The following is a 15953-nucleotide window of genomic DNA, read 5'->3' on the forward strand; positions in this document are numbered from 1 at the left end:
AATTTGTCTCCCGACTTTCTACAGTATAGGGGATGACATGTAGATCATGCTCTGCAGGGGCATGTAGTTATGTATCTATAAAATTTATGTGTATAAAGGAAATTGAATGTAATATTAAACATACTGAGTACAACAGAAAAATGCAATCACGGACTAACTCCAAAAGACTACCACTACTGTGGACAGAAGTAATTTTTTCCTTTTAAGTAAAGAACTTTTCAGCTTCTTTAATTTTTCTTTTCCTGTCCATTTTAGAAACTGCAGTCCAACCAGCCTCCCGCATTTTCCTCATGGTGGTAAGTTTCAGTACAGAGCCCGAAGTTTTTATGCTTGGTGTAGTTGGTTTCTAAGAAGAAACATAAACCCATCCATTAGTTTCCATAACTAATTTGATCAACTGTTTGTTTTGATAGGAAGAAAAGCAAAGGTACCTTTTGTGGTGTCACGGCATATAATTGTGAAGCTTGAGGATAATCTTTGTACAATTTTTTAAACATTTCTTCCTCCGAGACTATGCTCTTGAATTAAAAATGAAAAAGTTACTTAATCACACTACATTAAACATATTTTATTTCCCCCTAGGAATAGCAGAACATATATATTAAAAAAAAAAGTTAAGATACTACTATGTAGCCTCAACAGTTCAATAAAAACAATGTAAAATATCATTATAAAAGTTACTAATTATTTTTGTATAGTGGTAGTCTGTTTGTCATAGAGTTACTAATTATGTACCTATAAATGCAATTCCAGAAGGAACCAATGAAATAAAAAAATACACATAAATACTGTCTTGTATACAGAACCCCACATGCTTTATGTACGTTCTTAGGTATAGCAGCGTGCATAAAGCACTGCTAAGTACAGAATCTGTTCTCTGATTTTTACCAGGAGATCACTGTGTTCAGAGCTATCTGACTGAGCATCCAGCTGTAGAAGCACTTTTTGCTTTTTCCTCATGCACTGTTCTGAATGCAGATTTGTGCTTTCACTTTGCAGTTTATGCGTTGGAGGAGTCTTTATAATATAGGTCTGAGAAAAAAAAAAATATTGTTTTTGGTTGTGAAAGAAGGAGAATGAACTGAAAGCCATGGAAGAACTGAGTTTCACAGCCCACTCTATCTAACTTCCTCACGTTTATCTGCCAAAATTCAGGTTATTCTGAACTGTAGTCACTCCATATGGACTATAAACAAACAAAACTGCATGAATAGAGAAAAATGTGCCTTTACAAACAGACATCATTTTTCTTTAAGACTAAGTGAAATAATTTTAGAGACATTATTAAATTCACAGTCCCACTAGGACAGGACCCTTTCCTGATCAATGATAACAGACAAATTTAAGTAACTGAGCAAGAAAAACGACACGCAGTGGGAGCCCTTCACAAACTGCTTCCTAGTATCACTGCAGAATACATTTTTTTGTGGCTATCTATTTATCTATCTTTTAAATTCCTGCTTATCACAACAAAATAAAAAAGAGGAGTAAGAAATACAGTCAGAAAAAGAACAATTTACTATTACGAGTCACGAACCTTTAATGATGGACTACCCAAGGGACTTTTTGCAGACACTGAAGGAGGTATTTTTTTCTTTTCCATCATGTTGACTCTTACAGGAATATCATTTGGAGACTTTTTATTTTTTACATTAATAGAGTCACAATCCAGATCTAAATGAGCTTTAGGAGTCTCGGGAAAATGAGTTTGTATTTTCTAAAATTAAAAAAAAAGTTCAAATTAAAAGCATTTCAATGTCTTTTGTGGAGTGTACATAATTATCATGGGACTTCAATTAGATTGCATACATATAAATAGTACCAAACTTTAAATTAATTAATGATAAGGTTAAAGCTACCTTGTGCTTCTTCTCATTTTCAGGAACCATATTTTGGTGGTGTTCTTTTGCAAGATTCTCCTAGAAAGAGTTATGTGATAGGAAGTAAATATTGAATTTGAATTCAGTTGTTCAAAATCGTGGTGTAATTACAGAACACAGTCCACAATCATACTCTGTTACAAAATTCACGCAAATGCATGACGCGGATTTAGTCAAACTGCACCATTCAAAAGACATTACTTTTCTATTAAGTTTCCTTTCTTAGACAACTTCTCCCATCTCTGCTAAGGAACCACGTACCATCCCTTTTTAATGGGAAAATGGGATACAATTTTTATCACAGCTGTACTTAAAAAAGAAAGAGCTCTATATTCTAATTATTTCATGAAAAAAACTGGAAGTGTTCTTGTTTATTGAAGTAAATGTTTCTTTTCTGTCTTTTAAATTACATTTTGCATTTCTTTTTGCCAGCTGAAAAATTCTATATAGCAATCACAAAATCACAGAATGGTTCAGGTTGGAACAGATCTCTGGAGATAACCCTCTTCACAGCAGAGCAAACATGAGCAGGTTGATGAAGACTATGTCCAACAGGGTTTTGAATGTCTCCAAGCACGGAGACATCGCACCCCTTTGGGCAACCTGTTCCTGTGTTTTATTGCCCTTCAAGTAATAGAGTTTTTTCTTGTGTTTAAATGATAATTCTTGTACTTCATTTTGCTCCTGTTGCCTCTTGTCCTTTCACTGGATACCACTGATAGAGTCTCAGTCTGTCTTCACTCCCTCCCATAAGTTATTTGTACACGCTGATAATATGCCCCTGAGCTTTCTCTTCTTGAGGTTAAACTACCCCAGCTCTCTCGATGCATTTGCTCCAGTATGCCCTTGTACGGAGCAGCCCAGAACTGGAAATTCTCTGAATACTAATACACCAGTGCTGCGTATAAGAAAAGGAACAGCTCCCTCAACATGCTGGCAACAGTCTTCCTAATGCAGCCTAAGATGCTGAGCATGTTTCTGGCTTGTGTTCAACTTGCTGTTCACCAGAATCCCAGGGCCTTTCCTGCAAAGGTACTTTCAAGCCTGTGAACCCTTAACCTCTACCAGTTCTAAAAGTTATTGCTTCCTCAGTGCAGGACTTTGCACTTCCCTGTTAAACCTGATGGGATTCCTGCTCACCCATGTCTTCAGCCTGTCCATATCCCTCTGAAAGCGTAACCACCTGCTGCATCAACCAATCCCCCCAATTCTGTACCATCTGCTAATTTGCTGACAAGGTTGCACTCTGTCCCTATGTCACTTCACAGCTGTCATCATTACAGTGCATAAGTACAGGCCAAGCATGTCACCCAGGCTACATTTAATTAAAAAAACGAAAAACCAAGAAAAAAAAAAAAAAAGAACAAAACAAAAAACCAACCTTCTCTTCAATTTCTGCTTTAAGTTGTTCCTTAAGGGATGATAGTTCACTTTTCAAACATGTCAGTTCATTTTCCTAAAAACAATTAGATAAAGTACAGGGTTAATATGTTTAACCTGGAAAAAAAAACCAGTCCAAAATGAGACAGTAATTAATAGGAATATTCATTATAACCAAAACAAAATTCCATTTGTTCAACAGAACTAACTTGTCCATAGAGTTAGCATGCCAAGAGGTAGCCACCATTCATTTTCAGAAGAACACGGGGGTGAGGGTAGAATCCAACTATTTAATATAAAATTTCTTATTAAGACAGTGAGGTTAGAACATGATGTACTATCAGGAATGGTAGACAGAAAAGCACAGCTAGTCAAGTATTTTTAGAAACATCTGAGGTTTTTTAATGCACATAATAAAAGCTGTGAGAAAATGACAGTAAACAGAAATTAGTGGGTGGATCTTTAGTGTTCAGCCCCACTAAAGCAGACACTTAACTCCCACCAAGTGTTAAACACAAAGAAGTCTAATATGGCATTTATAATTATATTACACTTCAAGGACAGCAGCCCCTCTATTCAATTATACTGAAGAGTGCTGAAGAGTATGTCTTACCAATGATCTTTTTGATGATAACTGCTCTTGCTCTTTTATTTTATAAAGTTTTAACTCTGCATCTTTTTCTTCAACCATTTTATCATATTCATGCTGTGTTAAAAAAACTGAAACTCAAACTCAAAACATATGACTAAATGTTACAATTATAGATCTACCTAGTCTTAAAACATTACTCATTTTTTCAAATAAGGCTCTTCTGAAGATTCAGAAAGCACTATGAACAAACACTGATGCTTCGGCAAAAACTATAAAAAAGAAAAGCACAAGCAGTGTTATTTTGTGGGCTGACAGAAAATGTTTTATCTCTAGGCAGCTGTACATGTTCCAGCACATAAAAACATCATTTTTATTAATGGTATCTACTAATTATACTGCACAACAGAGTAATAAGGAACATAAATTAAAATATGTTTAGTTAAATTGCCGAAGGTCACTAAGTAATCTCCTCATAAAAAGAGGCCCAAACTGATACTGCAAAACACTGCTTTAGGATGGTATGAAAGGAAACCTGAATATATATATTAAAAAATCCTCAAAATTTAGATGAATGGAATTTATCTGTCAGTAGGTACGTTTTCAAAATTGTAACATTAATCTATTTTTAGAAGATGAAAAGTCAAGCATGTATTCCACATCATTTTCCTAGACTCAGGTCTTTATTACAAAGTTTCACTTTCTAATTCATAATATTCTGGTTTTGAACGGATTTACTTAACATAGTATCACACATTACAAATCACAGAGATCAGTAAAAACTTTTACCTTGTGTTTTTCCATAAGTGCCACCATTTCAGTTATCTTGTGTTGACATCGGATATCAGTTTCTCTCTGCATTGCTGTTGCTTCATCAGCAAGCAACCTCATCTTTTCTACCTGTTAGTAACAAGTTTCATGTAATTCCTGAACGTCTAACAACACTGTATTTTTAAAAAAATCTTGAATTTCTTCTTACCCCTCTGGATGCGATATATATAGAGAGTTTCATTTAGTGTAGTCTTCATTTGCTTTTAAGATGCTTTTCAAATCCTACATCTTTTATACATATTGTTAAAATGGGCAAATATTCCCAGATTAAAAGTACATCCATTTTTCCACAGCAGACAAGTACCATTTCAAACCACAAGGCCATTTCAATGACTCCGCCCTAACATTTTTTGACATTACCTTCAAAAAAGCACGGCAGGGAAATACTAACTTGGAAAAAGTTACAATCTATTTTGCTTATGCTGTATTCACACCTAGAATCAAATTCTTGTGAACATTATCTTGACAAAAAGAATTTTTTACTGGGTTTTCACTTTTAAGGACGTACACAAATACTTCTATTTAATGATCTAATGTATTAAAGCTTTGCTCACATGCATACACAAGAAGATCCATTTATGTTGATAAGACTGCTACAGAAGAGTAACGACTCTGGCTGATATAGCTTCATCAAACAAAGCTACATCAAAATATAATTAAAAGTTGCAGTAAAAATTAGTGACTCACCTCTTGAAAAAGTTTATTTTCATTTACTTTTTTTGTTTCAATGTCTCTTTGATAAATGTCAACTGTTTCCTTATGTTGCTTGTTCATATTTTCCATTTCTAACTCTAATTTATTCACCTTTTGAGAATGCAGAATTTTTGCTGTTATTTGTTTGGGAATAAATATGCCAATGATTTTTTTTTACCTCTTATTTTTGAGCAGAACCACTCTGTTACTTTTCAGGTATATGATCGAACTGTTTCTTATTTAATGCTCAGCTTCTTTCATCTAGAGTTGAACTTTGGCAAGTGAACTCATCTGAAGTGAGTTAGAAAATACTCATAGAAACAATCGCAACACCACAATGAGAAAGACAGCCCACACCAGTCAATAGAACAGTCCTACAGCTAGAGGCTAGTCAATCACAATGAATCATTCCAATACAAGCGTACCGTCCATTAGCAATCTGACACTATTCTGCCTGGAATGCAAGGTAGCAAAATGAAGCGTAACTGGTAAGTCTGCCAAGACTTAGAAATACAACAGCATTATGTTTAAAATTAAATCTTTTTCTTCCTCCCCCCCAACATAAAAAGTGAAGGAACAGTCTATCTAGAAAGAGTTTATTTTCAGAATTTTATTTAGTTCTAAAAAAGTTCAATTCCTTTCAGCTGCTAATATTAATGAGAGTTTAGTATGAAACAAATAGGAAGTCTGTTCCTAAGCAGTCACCCTAAATGCTGTGAATTCTTAAAAAAAAAAAGAAAAAAGAAAAAGGATACAGACGGAGATTTTATTCTCTCTCTTGAATAGCTATTTAAGATTTTAACTGTTGCATGGTATGTTTTCCTCCTAAGTGTGCATTTTGATTATAATTTTTTCTTCTAAGTTTCTCATAAGGATACCCTCAAAACAGACTACATCTTTCTTGAAGTGTAGTACCCAAAACTAGACACAATATTCTTATCAGGGACGTACCATCACGGAACACAGCAAAAGAACTGCCTACGGTAAATAACATATGCATTTCTTTTAAGTGCTCTTCTATTTCAATGGGGTGGCATTACTGAATAAGGTTCAGTGTGCTATCAACAAAAAAGAAAGGGACTGATTAGGAATTTTAGCAGGAGTAATTTCTTGAGGTGTGATATCCAACTCTTACAATGTATGATAGTCCAGTCAGTATCCAATGATTAAAAATGGGAGCATCTTCCAAAAATTGTGGGTTCCTTTCTGTAAAACCTGTATCTCTGATCCATAAAACAGTTAAGAACATGCTTAACATGTATTATCATCAATTACACTGGGACTTAAAACATTCAGTCATTGTACTTTACCCTCATCCTGCACATGAAGCTATTTAAACCTACCTTCCCTTCATAAATACTTGTTTTCTTGCTTTCTGCAGTTATTTTCTTTTTCAGCGCCTTATTCTGTTAAAGTAAAACAAACACTATACTTTAGTAAGTTAGTAGAATTATGTAGTAATTTAACTGCATCAAATAGGTCAGAATCTTCAAAATTCCAACTTTCAGCAAGCAAATAAACTCTCTGTTTGTTGTGTAGTTCAAGTTCAGGATTGATTCTCCAAACAAAAAGAGTGCTCAACTACTTAATTTGATAATACCGTTTCTTCATGACCTTATCAAAGACTCCCCACGGGCAACAACAGAGAATAACAAAAGAGGGTGCAGAATGGAAAGAAAAACTAAGATGCTGCTGGCAGAAAAAGTGCAGATGTCACGACAAAAACCCACAAGTTATATACTTTTACAGTACAGTTATTAACAATGTGTCCTAGTGCACAATTCTTTTCTACTGCTGGTAACTGACATAGGTCATTATTTCAAGTATATCAATGTTACCATGTACTAAATGAAAATAGTAAAACTTTACTAAAGGTATTATTTCTGTAATTGTATTTTTCAAAACTATAGATTACTTTACAAACCAAGGCATTCCAAAGCTGACTCCTTAATTTGCACACGTAGGAAAAGAGATAAAATGTTATAAACTACATAGGTATATCTAAAGATATCACACCAGACAAAAACTGTTGAAAGGTAGCAGTTACCACGAAATACCATGTTTTATGTATTTGTGACTTTTAAAAATTGTACGTACCTCCTGCTGCAACTCTTCAATAAATTTAGCTTTATTTTCCACCTGTTTCTTTAAATTACTGAACTAAAAGAGATATTTCAAATATTAAAACTCCTAAAAAAGGACTCACTGTATTAGAGGTTACTGTCAGTGTTCTTAAACATACATTTGCACAAGATTTGCACAAGTCTCATTAATTCCAATGGGACAGAAGCACACTGCTAATGTTACAAAGATTAGAGTTCTACCCATAAAGTACTATAAAAATTTTGCTAGCCCAGTATCACCAATGTTAATAGCAATGAACCAGTTCCTTGGTAGTTGTAGAGTTTAGGAAGAAGATAAAGGAACTTCGCAATTTGAAAAATAATCTTGTATCAAGTTCCCTACAGTCCATGAAAAAATGAATTTTGGTACCTTATTTTCTAGAATCTTCAATTGCTTTTCCTTTCTTGACATTTCATTTTCAATACTCTTAGCCTGGAATCATAATTGTAAATCTTTGACTTTTACAATGAAAGTTTGAAAGACATTGTTAAAAATCAGGTGCCTTGACACTACAGTAACTAAAACTAAACTACAGAAACTATAACTCACTTCCTAAAAGCTAATCCATACCCCATCCATCACAGAGTGGGTATATTGAAATGAAAAACAAAAAAAAACAGGGGGGGAGGGAATTCTGTGTTTGCCTGAAATCTAATAAATCTGGACTTTTAAGCCTCATGTAAAGAGTAAACGTCCCAGTGAAGGTCTTTGACTTTTAAAATAAAAGGGCTCAGCATGTGTACATATGTTGACTCAACTGGTAGCAGCACTGAAAGAAGAAAGCCTCCGTGAGAGATTACATCCCTAGGTAAAGCTTTGCAGAAAAAAAAAAATTTTACATTTAGATTTTGTCCTACAGGTTGTATTATATATTTTCATGATAAAGCACATGATATGGCATACATTTTCTTCTCTTTCATCCAGTTTACTTTTAATCTCTTCACCTTTCTTTGCCATCTCCTTCAAAGACTCCAGTTCATTTCTAAATTCAAAATTAACAAGAATTAGTAAATTAGTAAACAAAAATTAGTAAAACTTTAAATACTTTAAGTAACTTCAACTTCTTTTCACTACTGCTAAATAAACCCACACTTTATTTCCTTAAGAGATGCTCATATTGATGGAATTTCAAGTGCTGTTCAATGAAAATGTCCTTGAAATGATGCAAAGTGGTAAGTTAACGTCTGATCTGTACATACTTTCTGAAAGTATGGGAAGATGCTTCCCTTACCTGAATAAAACATATTCTAATCTGTAACATCATAATGTATCTATGAAGCATGGAAGACTACCTGTCTATTGGGTCGGTGGTACAGAGACTACTTCAGAGAGTTAACATTTAATCTGTTTCACCTGTTCACATTTCACCTATAACCTTTAACTTGTATTTTAATTTCCTTCGCACTGAAGATGTTAATGCAGAGCAGGATAGCTCTCTGTATATAATATGCAGCTATGGAGAAAATTGTTCCTGTAACAATAGGTACCAGTAAGTTACTGAAACTTCCATGTGGCCAACATCAATACTAGCTAGTTTCTGTTTAGCTATATAACCAAAAAACTAAAACCGTTCATCTAAAAGCAGCATATGAACACAACATTTAGACTAACTGGGAAGGAATCGAGCCTACTTCCTTTAATAATATTGTACATTAATATTTGGGTTTACTCGCCTTAGCTGGCCATTTGCTTCTTCCAGGTTTTCAACTAACTGTTTTGTATTTTCTTCTTTTTTTCTACTATCCTAAATAAAGACCCATGTAAATAATATGAATAAAGTTCAAAGAGACATCTTAAAAAATTCAGACATCTTAAGCAGTACCTTGACCTGCCTTATTCTCAAGGGTAACTGCACTCCCTCTGTATTTTACACACAAAAAAATAGTTCAGATACTCTACAGAACCGTGTCATGTGTGACTTGTATTTTAAATTGGATGTTGTCCTTTAAAAACAGCTGGAAGTTTACAACTTGCCTCATTACTTTCTTGCAGTTTCTTGAGTTCTGTAGCCATAACACTTTTCTCTTGTGCTATCTGTTCCTTTTCTAATAAAAGCTTATTGACATACACCGTTAGTTGTTCATTCTTTAGCCTAATTTAAAACAAATGGTCAAGAGAAGTAAGAACATGCATTTTGAAATTTCCATTTAAGTTAAATTTATCCATTACAAAATGTTACTTCAAGCTGAAAAAAGTATCTACAAATTTAAGCTTTGCAGCAAACTTAGTGTGTTGCAAAAAGGCAACAGAAGAAAAAAAGAAAATGAGAGTCAACTTTTACGTAACTATAATTGTTGTTGAAGACGATGTAGTTCAATATCCAGCTTAAAGCAGGGTTAACAATGAGTTCAAAAACCTTCCATTCATGTTAACCCAACTAAGTCACAGATATATGGAACAATTACATACGTGCAAATATAGAAAATGTAATTTATGAATATATAATGGAGGTCATACTGTGTGCATAGGTTCAAAATTTTAATTAGAAAAGAATCATAGATCGCGTCATTGTATATTAAAGTAACTTCTATTTAACACCAACAAAAAACCTCTATTTCCAAAAATGATCATACGCCTCTCGTTCAAGTTCTGTATTCACTGCCATAAGCTGTTTTAAATAAGTTTGTTCCTTTTCAGCTGTACTAGTCAGTTGTACTTTCAAATCATTGATTTCTTTCTGCAGAACAAAAAGAGTTTTGAGTTCACAAATGTAAACTACAAGTCATGAAAGCTATCAGAAGTGAACTGACAACACAGTTTTAAGATGAAACAAAATTATATTCATGCCACAAATTAGACAGACCGTATTCTTTTCATCTCTCTGGTGTGATGTGGAAGTAGGGTGAGATACTGAATTCTGATTTGAGTGCTAAATGTGTATCCTATTTTAAGTCTAATTAACTAGTCTGCAAAATTACTGACAAAATTACCTTTCCTTGGACATTATTTTAAATAGACATTTGTTCCAGACATCAGGAACTTTTGCATTTAGCTAAATTTTAAAAAAGTCACAGAACTCCAGTACTACGTGATAGAATAAGCACATATTTTGGATGCATCCCAAACCACAAAGCAAAACTCTTCCCTCAGAAATCTGCTGCCATTACAAGATAAGGCAAGTCTCATAACATAATGCAGTTTATAATATAGAAATGTTTTGAATACTGTCTCCCCCAAACAACTGGTGATGCACTGCTACCACAGGCACTGGCAGGCAGTCAAGGGGAGGTGGGGAGGGAGGGAGAGAGAGAGAGAGATATTAATTTTTAAGCACAACACATAATGAACGTCTGGAATTTCTAATCACAGGAGGCTATGGAGGCACATAGCATGAGGAGGGTCAAAACCAGCTAAGACAAGTGAACAAGTCTATAAACAGATAACAAAGGCAACTGACAGGGATGTGTCCTCAACATCCTTAATAAAGTTACTGCAGGAATATAAGGGGAACAGACCATAGGAAACAGTCAGGCTCCTCTACTACATAGGATCTTCTGCTATCATTGTCACGACCAGAGCAGTCCACTGGGTGAAGCACTGGCCTATGTAATATTTCTTATGTTCTTATATACAAGTGATAATGTGTAACCTAACTAGTTATAAAAACATGTTACTGTCAGCCTTTGTTCAGACCTCTCTGTTTTGCAGAACATTTTTCATTTCTCTTTCTCTCTCCTGCAAATTTTCCACAGTAGCCTCAAGATCTTTCTTCTTCACAAGAAGTCCTTCAACTTTTCCCTGTTTAAGAATGTGTCCAGAGGAAGCGACATTTCAATAGTGTGAATGAAGAAGGAAACGACCAGAAATCTTGACAAGGAAAACCAAAACAACGTAGAACAAAACAAGACAGACAGTGGAAAGAATCGAGTACTTCAAAGAAAACACTGAAATAATCTAAAAGCCAGGTAAGAAAGTTTAGCAGCAACATTAAGACAGATTAGACAGTGTTTATATGTAGTATTTAAGATACTTACAAAGCAAGAGAGACTTCATATGAAAAGTAAATGCCGTGAGACTAATAAAATGAACATTTACCAGTATTTCTGACATGTCTTCAAGTTGCATTTCTTTGTCACATTTTAGTTTAGTCATCTCTTCTACAGCACATGTAATGTAAAATTAATCGAACGGAAATAATTTTACATATTTAGCAGGTAGTACAATGCATTTATCCCTTTGCAGTACCCAATTTTCAAAATTTGCTGGATTAAGTTCAGAAATTCTAAAGATAAATTATGACTTAATCTGAAAGTAGAATTAAAATTTTTTCAGAAAGACATTAGCAAATACATATCTGAAGAGAAACTAATAATTTGTCTTTAATAAAATTCAGACCCTATTGCGTTTTCCACAATTGTGGCTTCAAATAAACCACAGACTATAAGAATGGAGCATATGCAATTTTCCAGAAAAAAAAATCTGGTCTGTTGAAAATTTTCATGTGGATATGCTGAAAAAGGAAACCACTTATTCGTAACTTCAGAATGTTTTCTATGTGCTTGTTCAGATTACTGGTTTTTTGCAAGTACTGGACACCAAACTCAGTTTTGCTCTGAAATTCTCGCAGGTCACATCTCACCTTTTTCTAGATGAGCATTAGCAGTTAGCTTTTGAACACTTATCTTTAGATGCCCTCAATACATACAAGGATATCAAATTCTATTTCTCATCTCTCACTCCACACTGGGAAAACAGTGCTAAAGATAGATCTCTTACTCTGGGTGCTAAGAAGCACACATCTGGGAATCACAGGGTATCAAAAGAATATTGAAAGCTAACCACTGTCATTGTGATTCTACATCGCACATGGGGAGAGTGGTCTGCAGGAAAGCTTAATGCAAGTGTTTTGTCTCTGCTACAAGCTACTGAAGTCTCCCAGAATCTGCTGTTCGGCAGCCTAACACCTCCTCTCAAACAGGCCTGCAGCGCTATCAGCCTTAACTGGAGGCGAGCAGAGAAACCAAAGTGACCTGTATGGCCTTACTACTGGAGGTCTGCACAGCGCTGCTGTTTGACTGTTGACAGCCACAGTGACTGTCAGACTGACAGAGAACAGGAAATCAGATGAGTAGAACAAATTCAGGCATTCCTGACAGGTACATGGTCCTCGAAAACCATTTTTCCAAGCAATAGGGAGAGCCCATTTTCAAAAAACAGCGGAAAGTGTTTTTATTACCCAGCTTGGTTTTTTTTCTTTCTACAAATCTTACCCAGTTCAGCAGACTTATTTCTGAGCTCCAAGGTAAGGAGCTTTGACTCATCTTCATATTTCTCCAATCTAAGAAAATGGTAATTAAAAAGAAATAATAATATGAAGCACTGCATTTGAAACTTAAAGAACAATATGACAAAGTCTTGCCACAAGCATTTTAAGAACATATGGCTTTCAACAGGCAGATGATTTATCTGCCTGCAACTTGTATCAAATTTCATGCTTACAACTTTGGAACAGCAGAAATAAAAGTAAACAAATATACACATACATAAATCTGTATGTTTTACAAAGAGAATTATGGAAGTCGGGGGGGGAGGGGGGCAAAAAATTACTTTCTTATAGACCAGTATCAACCAGCACAACTGAAAAAAATTACATTAAATTCTCTGTATTTAGACCACTGAGTCAAAAAAACCCCAAAATTCAGCTTCATATCCCTTTGTTCTTGGATTTGTCATAAATTAGAAGACACCTTAATGTCACATACCCAAACCCACTGTTTCTAGAAAAACTCATTTGTGATAATTTATTAAAATACATCTTTACTGCTCTGTTCTCAATTTTAGAAAGGTTGAGTTTAGTCGCTATCAGGTTCTTTGACAAATACTTAATTTTTAGAACTACAGAAAACATGAAATACATTAATAATAGCATTAGTATCTTCCTCACTAAACATTCCTTTAATGAAGAATTGTCCAGGACTAAATGGGACACTGCTCTTTTATTTAAGAGCTGCATCCACACAAAACCAAATAATAATTAGTCATAACTGTCTTCAAGTGCTAGTAATTCAAACAACCTAATAGGTGAAGGACTTTACATTTTTTTGTAATCACTAATAACTTTTTTAATTACACCAGATCACATATCAAGTTTAGGTTTTATTCCCAGAAACTTGGTAATCTAGTGTTTAACCTATATGAGAATTCTTTGTATTTAAAAATGTTTCATTTACCTATTTTGCTCTTTTTGTAGCAAGCTTTTCAAATTGGAAATAGTAGTGTCAAACTCCTCTATCATGGATGCATGCAAAGCCTTAGTTTTTTTACATTCTTCCACCTGTGCTTCTTTTTCTTCAGTCACCTGAATTAATGTTTTCACTGTAGTCTGCAATTCAGTTTCTAAGCTCTTTTGAGCAACCTTCAAATAAATTAAAGAATTTCTAAGCATGTTTTGCAAGAAACAGCTACAATTGTTTCATATCTAAAGTATCAGTAATTATTTATGCAATTACTTGTCTAAGTATACTGGAAAATTATAAGCCAGCTGTACCTCTTTTTTTCGCAATGAAATTCTGGCCTCTTCCAGTTCTGCCCTCAAATGTTCTTGACTGATCTGAGAATCCTTTAACATTTCTCCTTCATGTACTAAGCACAAAGATATACTTACATTTAATAAAAATAGAGTATTTACTAAAAAATGATTCCATATATATTTTACAGATATATTTCCTACAACTTAATCAAGTTACGTAATTTATTCCTGTCATTGTTAAGGAAAAAGCTGCCAACTTAAGTAATAGTAACCAAAGTGTAAAATTACTTGTATTTATACACGTATTTATAGAATTTAACAGAATGCAGCCACTTACATGCGTCTGGCATAAATTCAACACTAAAACCTTCCTCCCTGTTCCCCAGGGAAGGGGAGACTGAAAATTGCCTCAGTTCTAAAGAACAAAGGTACTTGCATTATATACTATAAATATTTCGTAATACAAATGGCTTAAAAATACTGAAAATCAAGTTCTGAAAAGTAAGTTTCCTCAGTGTCACATGGCTGGAAGTTTGCAAAACTCAAGCCATGGCATGTTGCCCTTGCAATCTGCAAAACCTCTCACTGCTTGACTCACCCTTCAAAAATGGTTATACTTCCAATCTCAGTCAATCATTTGCCTACTTGTAAGTAAGATTCGATTTAAAAGCTGTAACATCGCGGGGGTAGAGGGGTTGCGGGGAACGGGCCAAAACCAATTTCCAGGAGCGCCTGACCAAAATCCCATAAACATCTTTGAAAGGTAGAGAGGGGCTCCCCTCTCCCCTCAGTATCTCTATGTCTTTTTTTCCCTGACGACGGGCTTCCTTGTCCGCTAAGGGACGTAAAGAAAGCTTTAAACGGATACCCACGGCAAAATGCTCCCGGCTCCCCTCTCGAGAGCAATTTGGGAGTGCTAACTCCCCTCTCAGCGGCTTTCTCTGCAACACGCTCCTCAAAAAGGCCGGCATCACGCCGCGAAGCTGACCTTCCGTCCATCCCCGTTACTCCCACCCAGTCCCGTTTTACAGGACAGATTCAGCGAACCTTTATTTAGCGAATAAAACTTTAAAGCTGAAGGTTATTTATGGTTCCACAGAGATAGGTCCTGAGTGGCTATTTAGAAGCACGTGATTCCAATAAACTTTGTTTTATGGCTTGAGAGTTGACAAGCCAAAATATAATTCCCACCATAAATTAGTTTAAGAGCATACAAGTGCAGATGCTTTCGTTCCTGGAAGCAGTAATCGGGAAAGTGTTAGCCGGGAACCGTCTGCGGGAATGCGGCCGTGCGGGCACCTCTGCTCCCGGGTCCCCTGGTCCGGGGGGGGAGAGCGCAGTAAGTCCGCTACCGGTCTCCCCACTGCCACCGCCGCGCCCGCGCTCTCTTCGTGCCCCTGGAAACTCCACAGGAATGGGGTGCCAGCGCTGCTCCCCCGGGCAATGAGGAGCTGGCTTTGCTGGGAAGAATGGACAGGTAGAGCCCAGGTGGCCAGGGCAGATCCGGTAGCAGAGGGCTGCTCCCCGCGTGAAATTTCTGCATTTAGTGGGACATCTTATTTGAAGCTACTTTTTTTTTAATTGAAAAAAAAAAAAGCTAAAAAAAAAGAGGTAAAGAAACGGAATGGAATATTTAATGCCAAAATGTTCGTGTTATTGCACTGTCCTTGCAAGCTCTGAATGCTATCCAGAGTGGGCAGAACTAAAAATTAAAAAACCAAAACAAAACAGAATAATCTTGCGAAGCTCTGTCTAGTAAACTATTGATACCGAGGCAGTTGCACTGTGTGCAATACAATAACTCTCCAAGATATCGCAGGAAGGCAATGCAAGGGGTGAAAAATCACTTACAGAAAAGAAACCCCAATATTAGTATTTTACTCTAAAATACACGATGTGTTTCAGGAGCATTAGTCTGAGTGCATGGTTTTGTTTTCCTTAATGTGATCTTTGAATATATTTATTAAAAGATTTGAAGGAAAGTTCA

The 15953-nt window shown here is 35.4% G+C and overlaps 1 protein-coding gene across 1 annotated transcript; it reads right to left on the reverse strand.

Moving 5' to 3' along the window:
• Positions 1-202: 202 nt before the first annotated feature.
• On the reverse strand, positions 203-14965 carry SYCP1 (synaptonemal complex protein 1). The gene is made up of 22 exons (XM_010142318.1): positions 14839-14965; positions 13985-14079; positions 13668-13852; positions 12708-12775; positions 11533-11594; positions 11131-11235; positions 10071-10174; positions 9472-9589; positions 9171-9241; positions 8401-8479; positions 7867-7929; positions 7471-7533; positions 6717-6779; positions 5368-5484; positions 4639-4749; positions 3874-3966; positions 3262-3336; positions 1860-1919; positions 1538-1717; positions 889-1032; positions 432-518; positions 203-346 (listed from the first exon to the last, which is right to left on the reverse strand). The coding sequence occupies exons 1-22, from the start codon at positions 14963-14965 to the stop codon at positions 203-205; spliced, it is 2214 nt and encodes a 737-aa protein (XP_010140620.1).
• Positions 14966-15953: the final 988 nt, after the last annotated feature.

This window comes from Buceros rhinoceros, unplaced genomic scaffold (genome assembly GCF_000710305.1).
Source record: "Buceros rhinoceros silvestris isolate BGI_N320 unplaced genomic scaffold, ASM71030v1 scaffold8368, whole genome shotgun sequence".
NCBI classification, from domain to species: Eukaryota; Metazoa; Chordata; class Aves; order Bucerotiformes; family Bucerotidae; genus Buceros; species Buceros rhinoceros.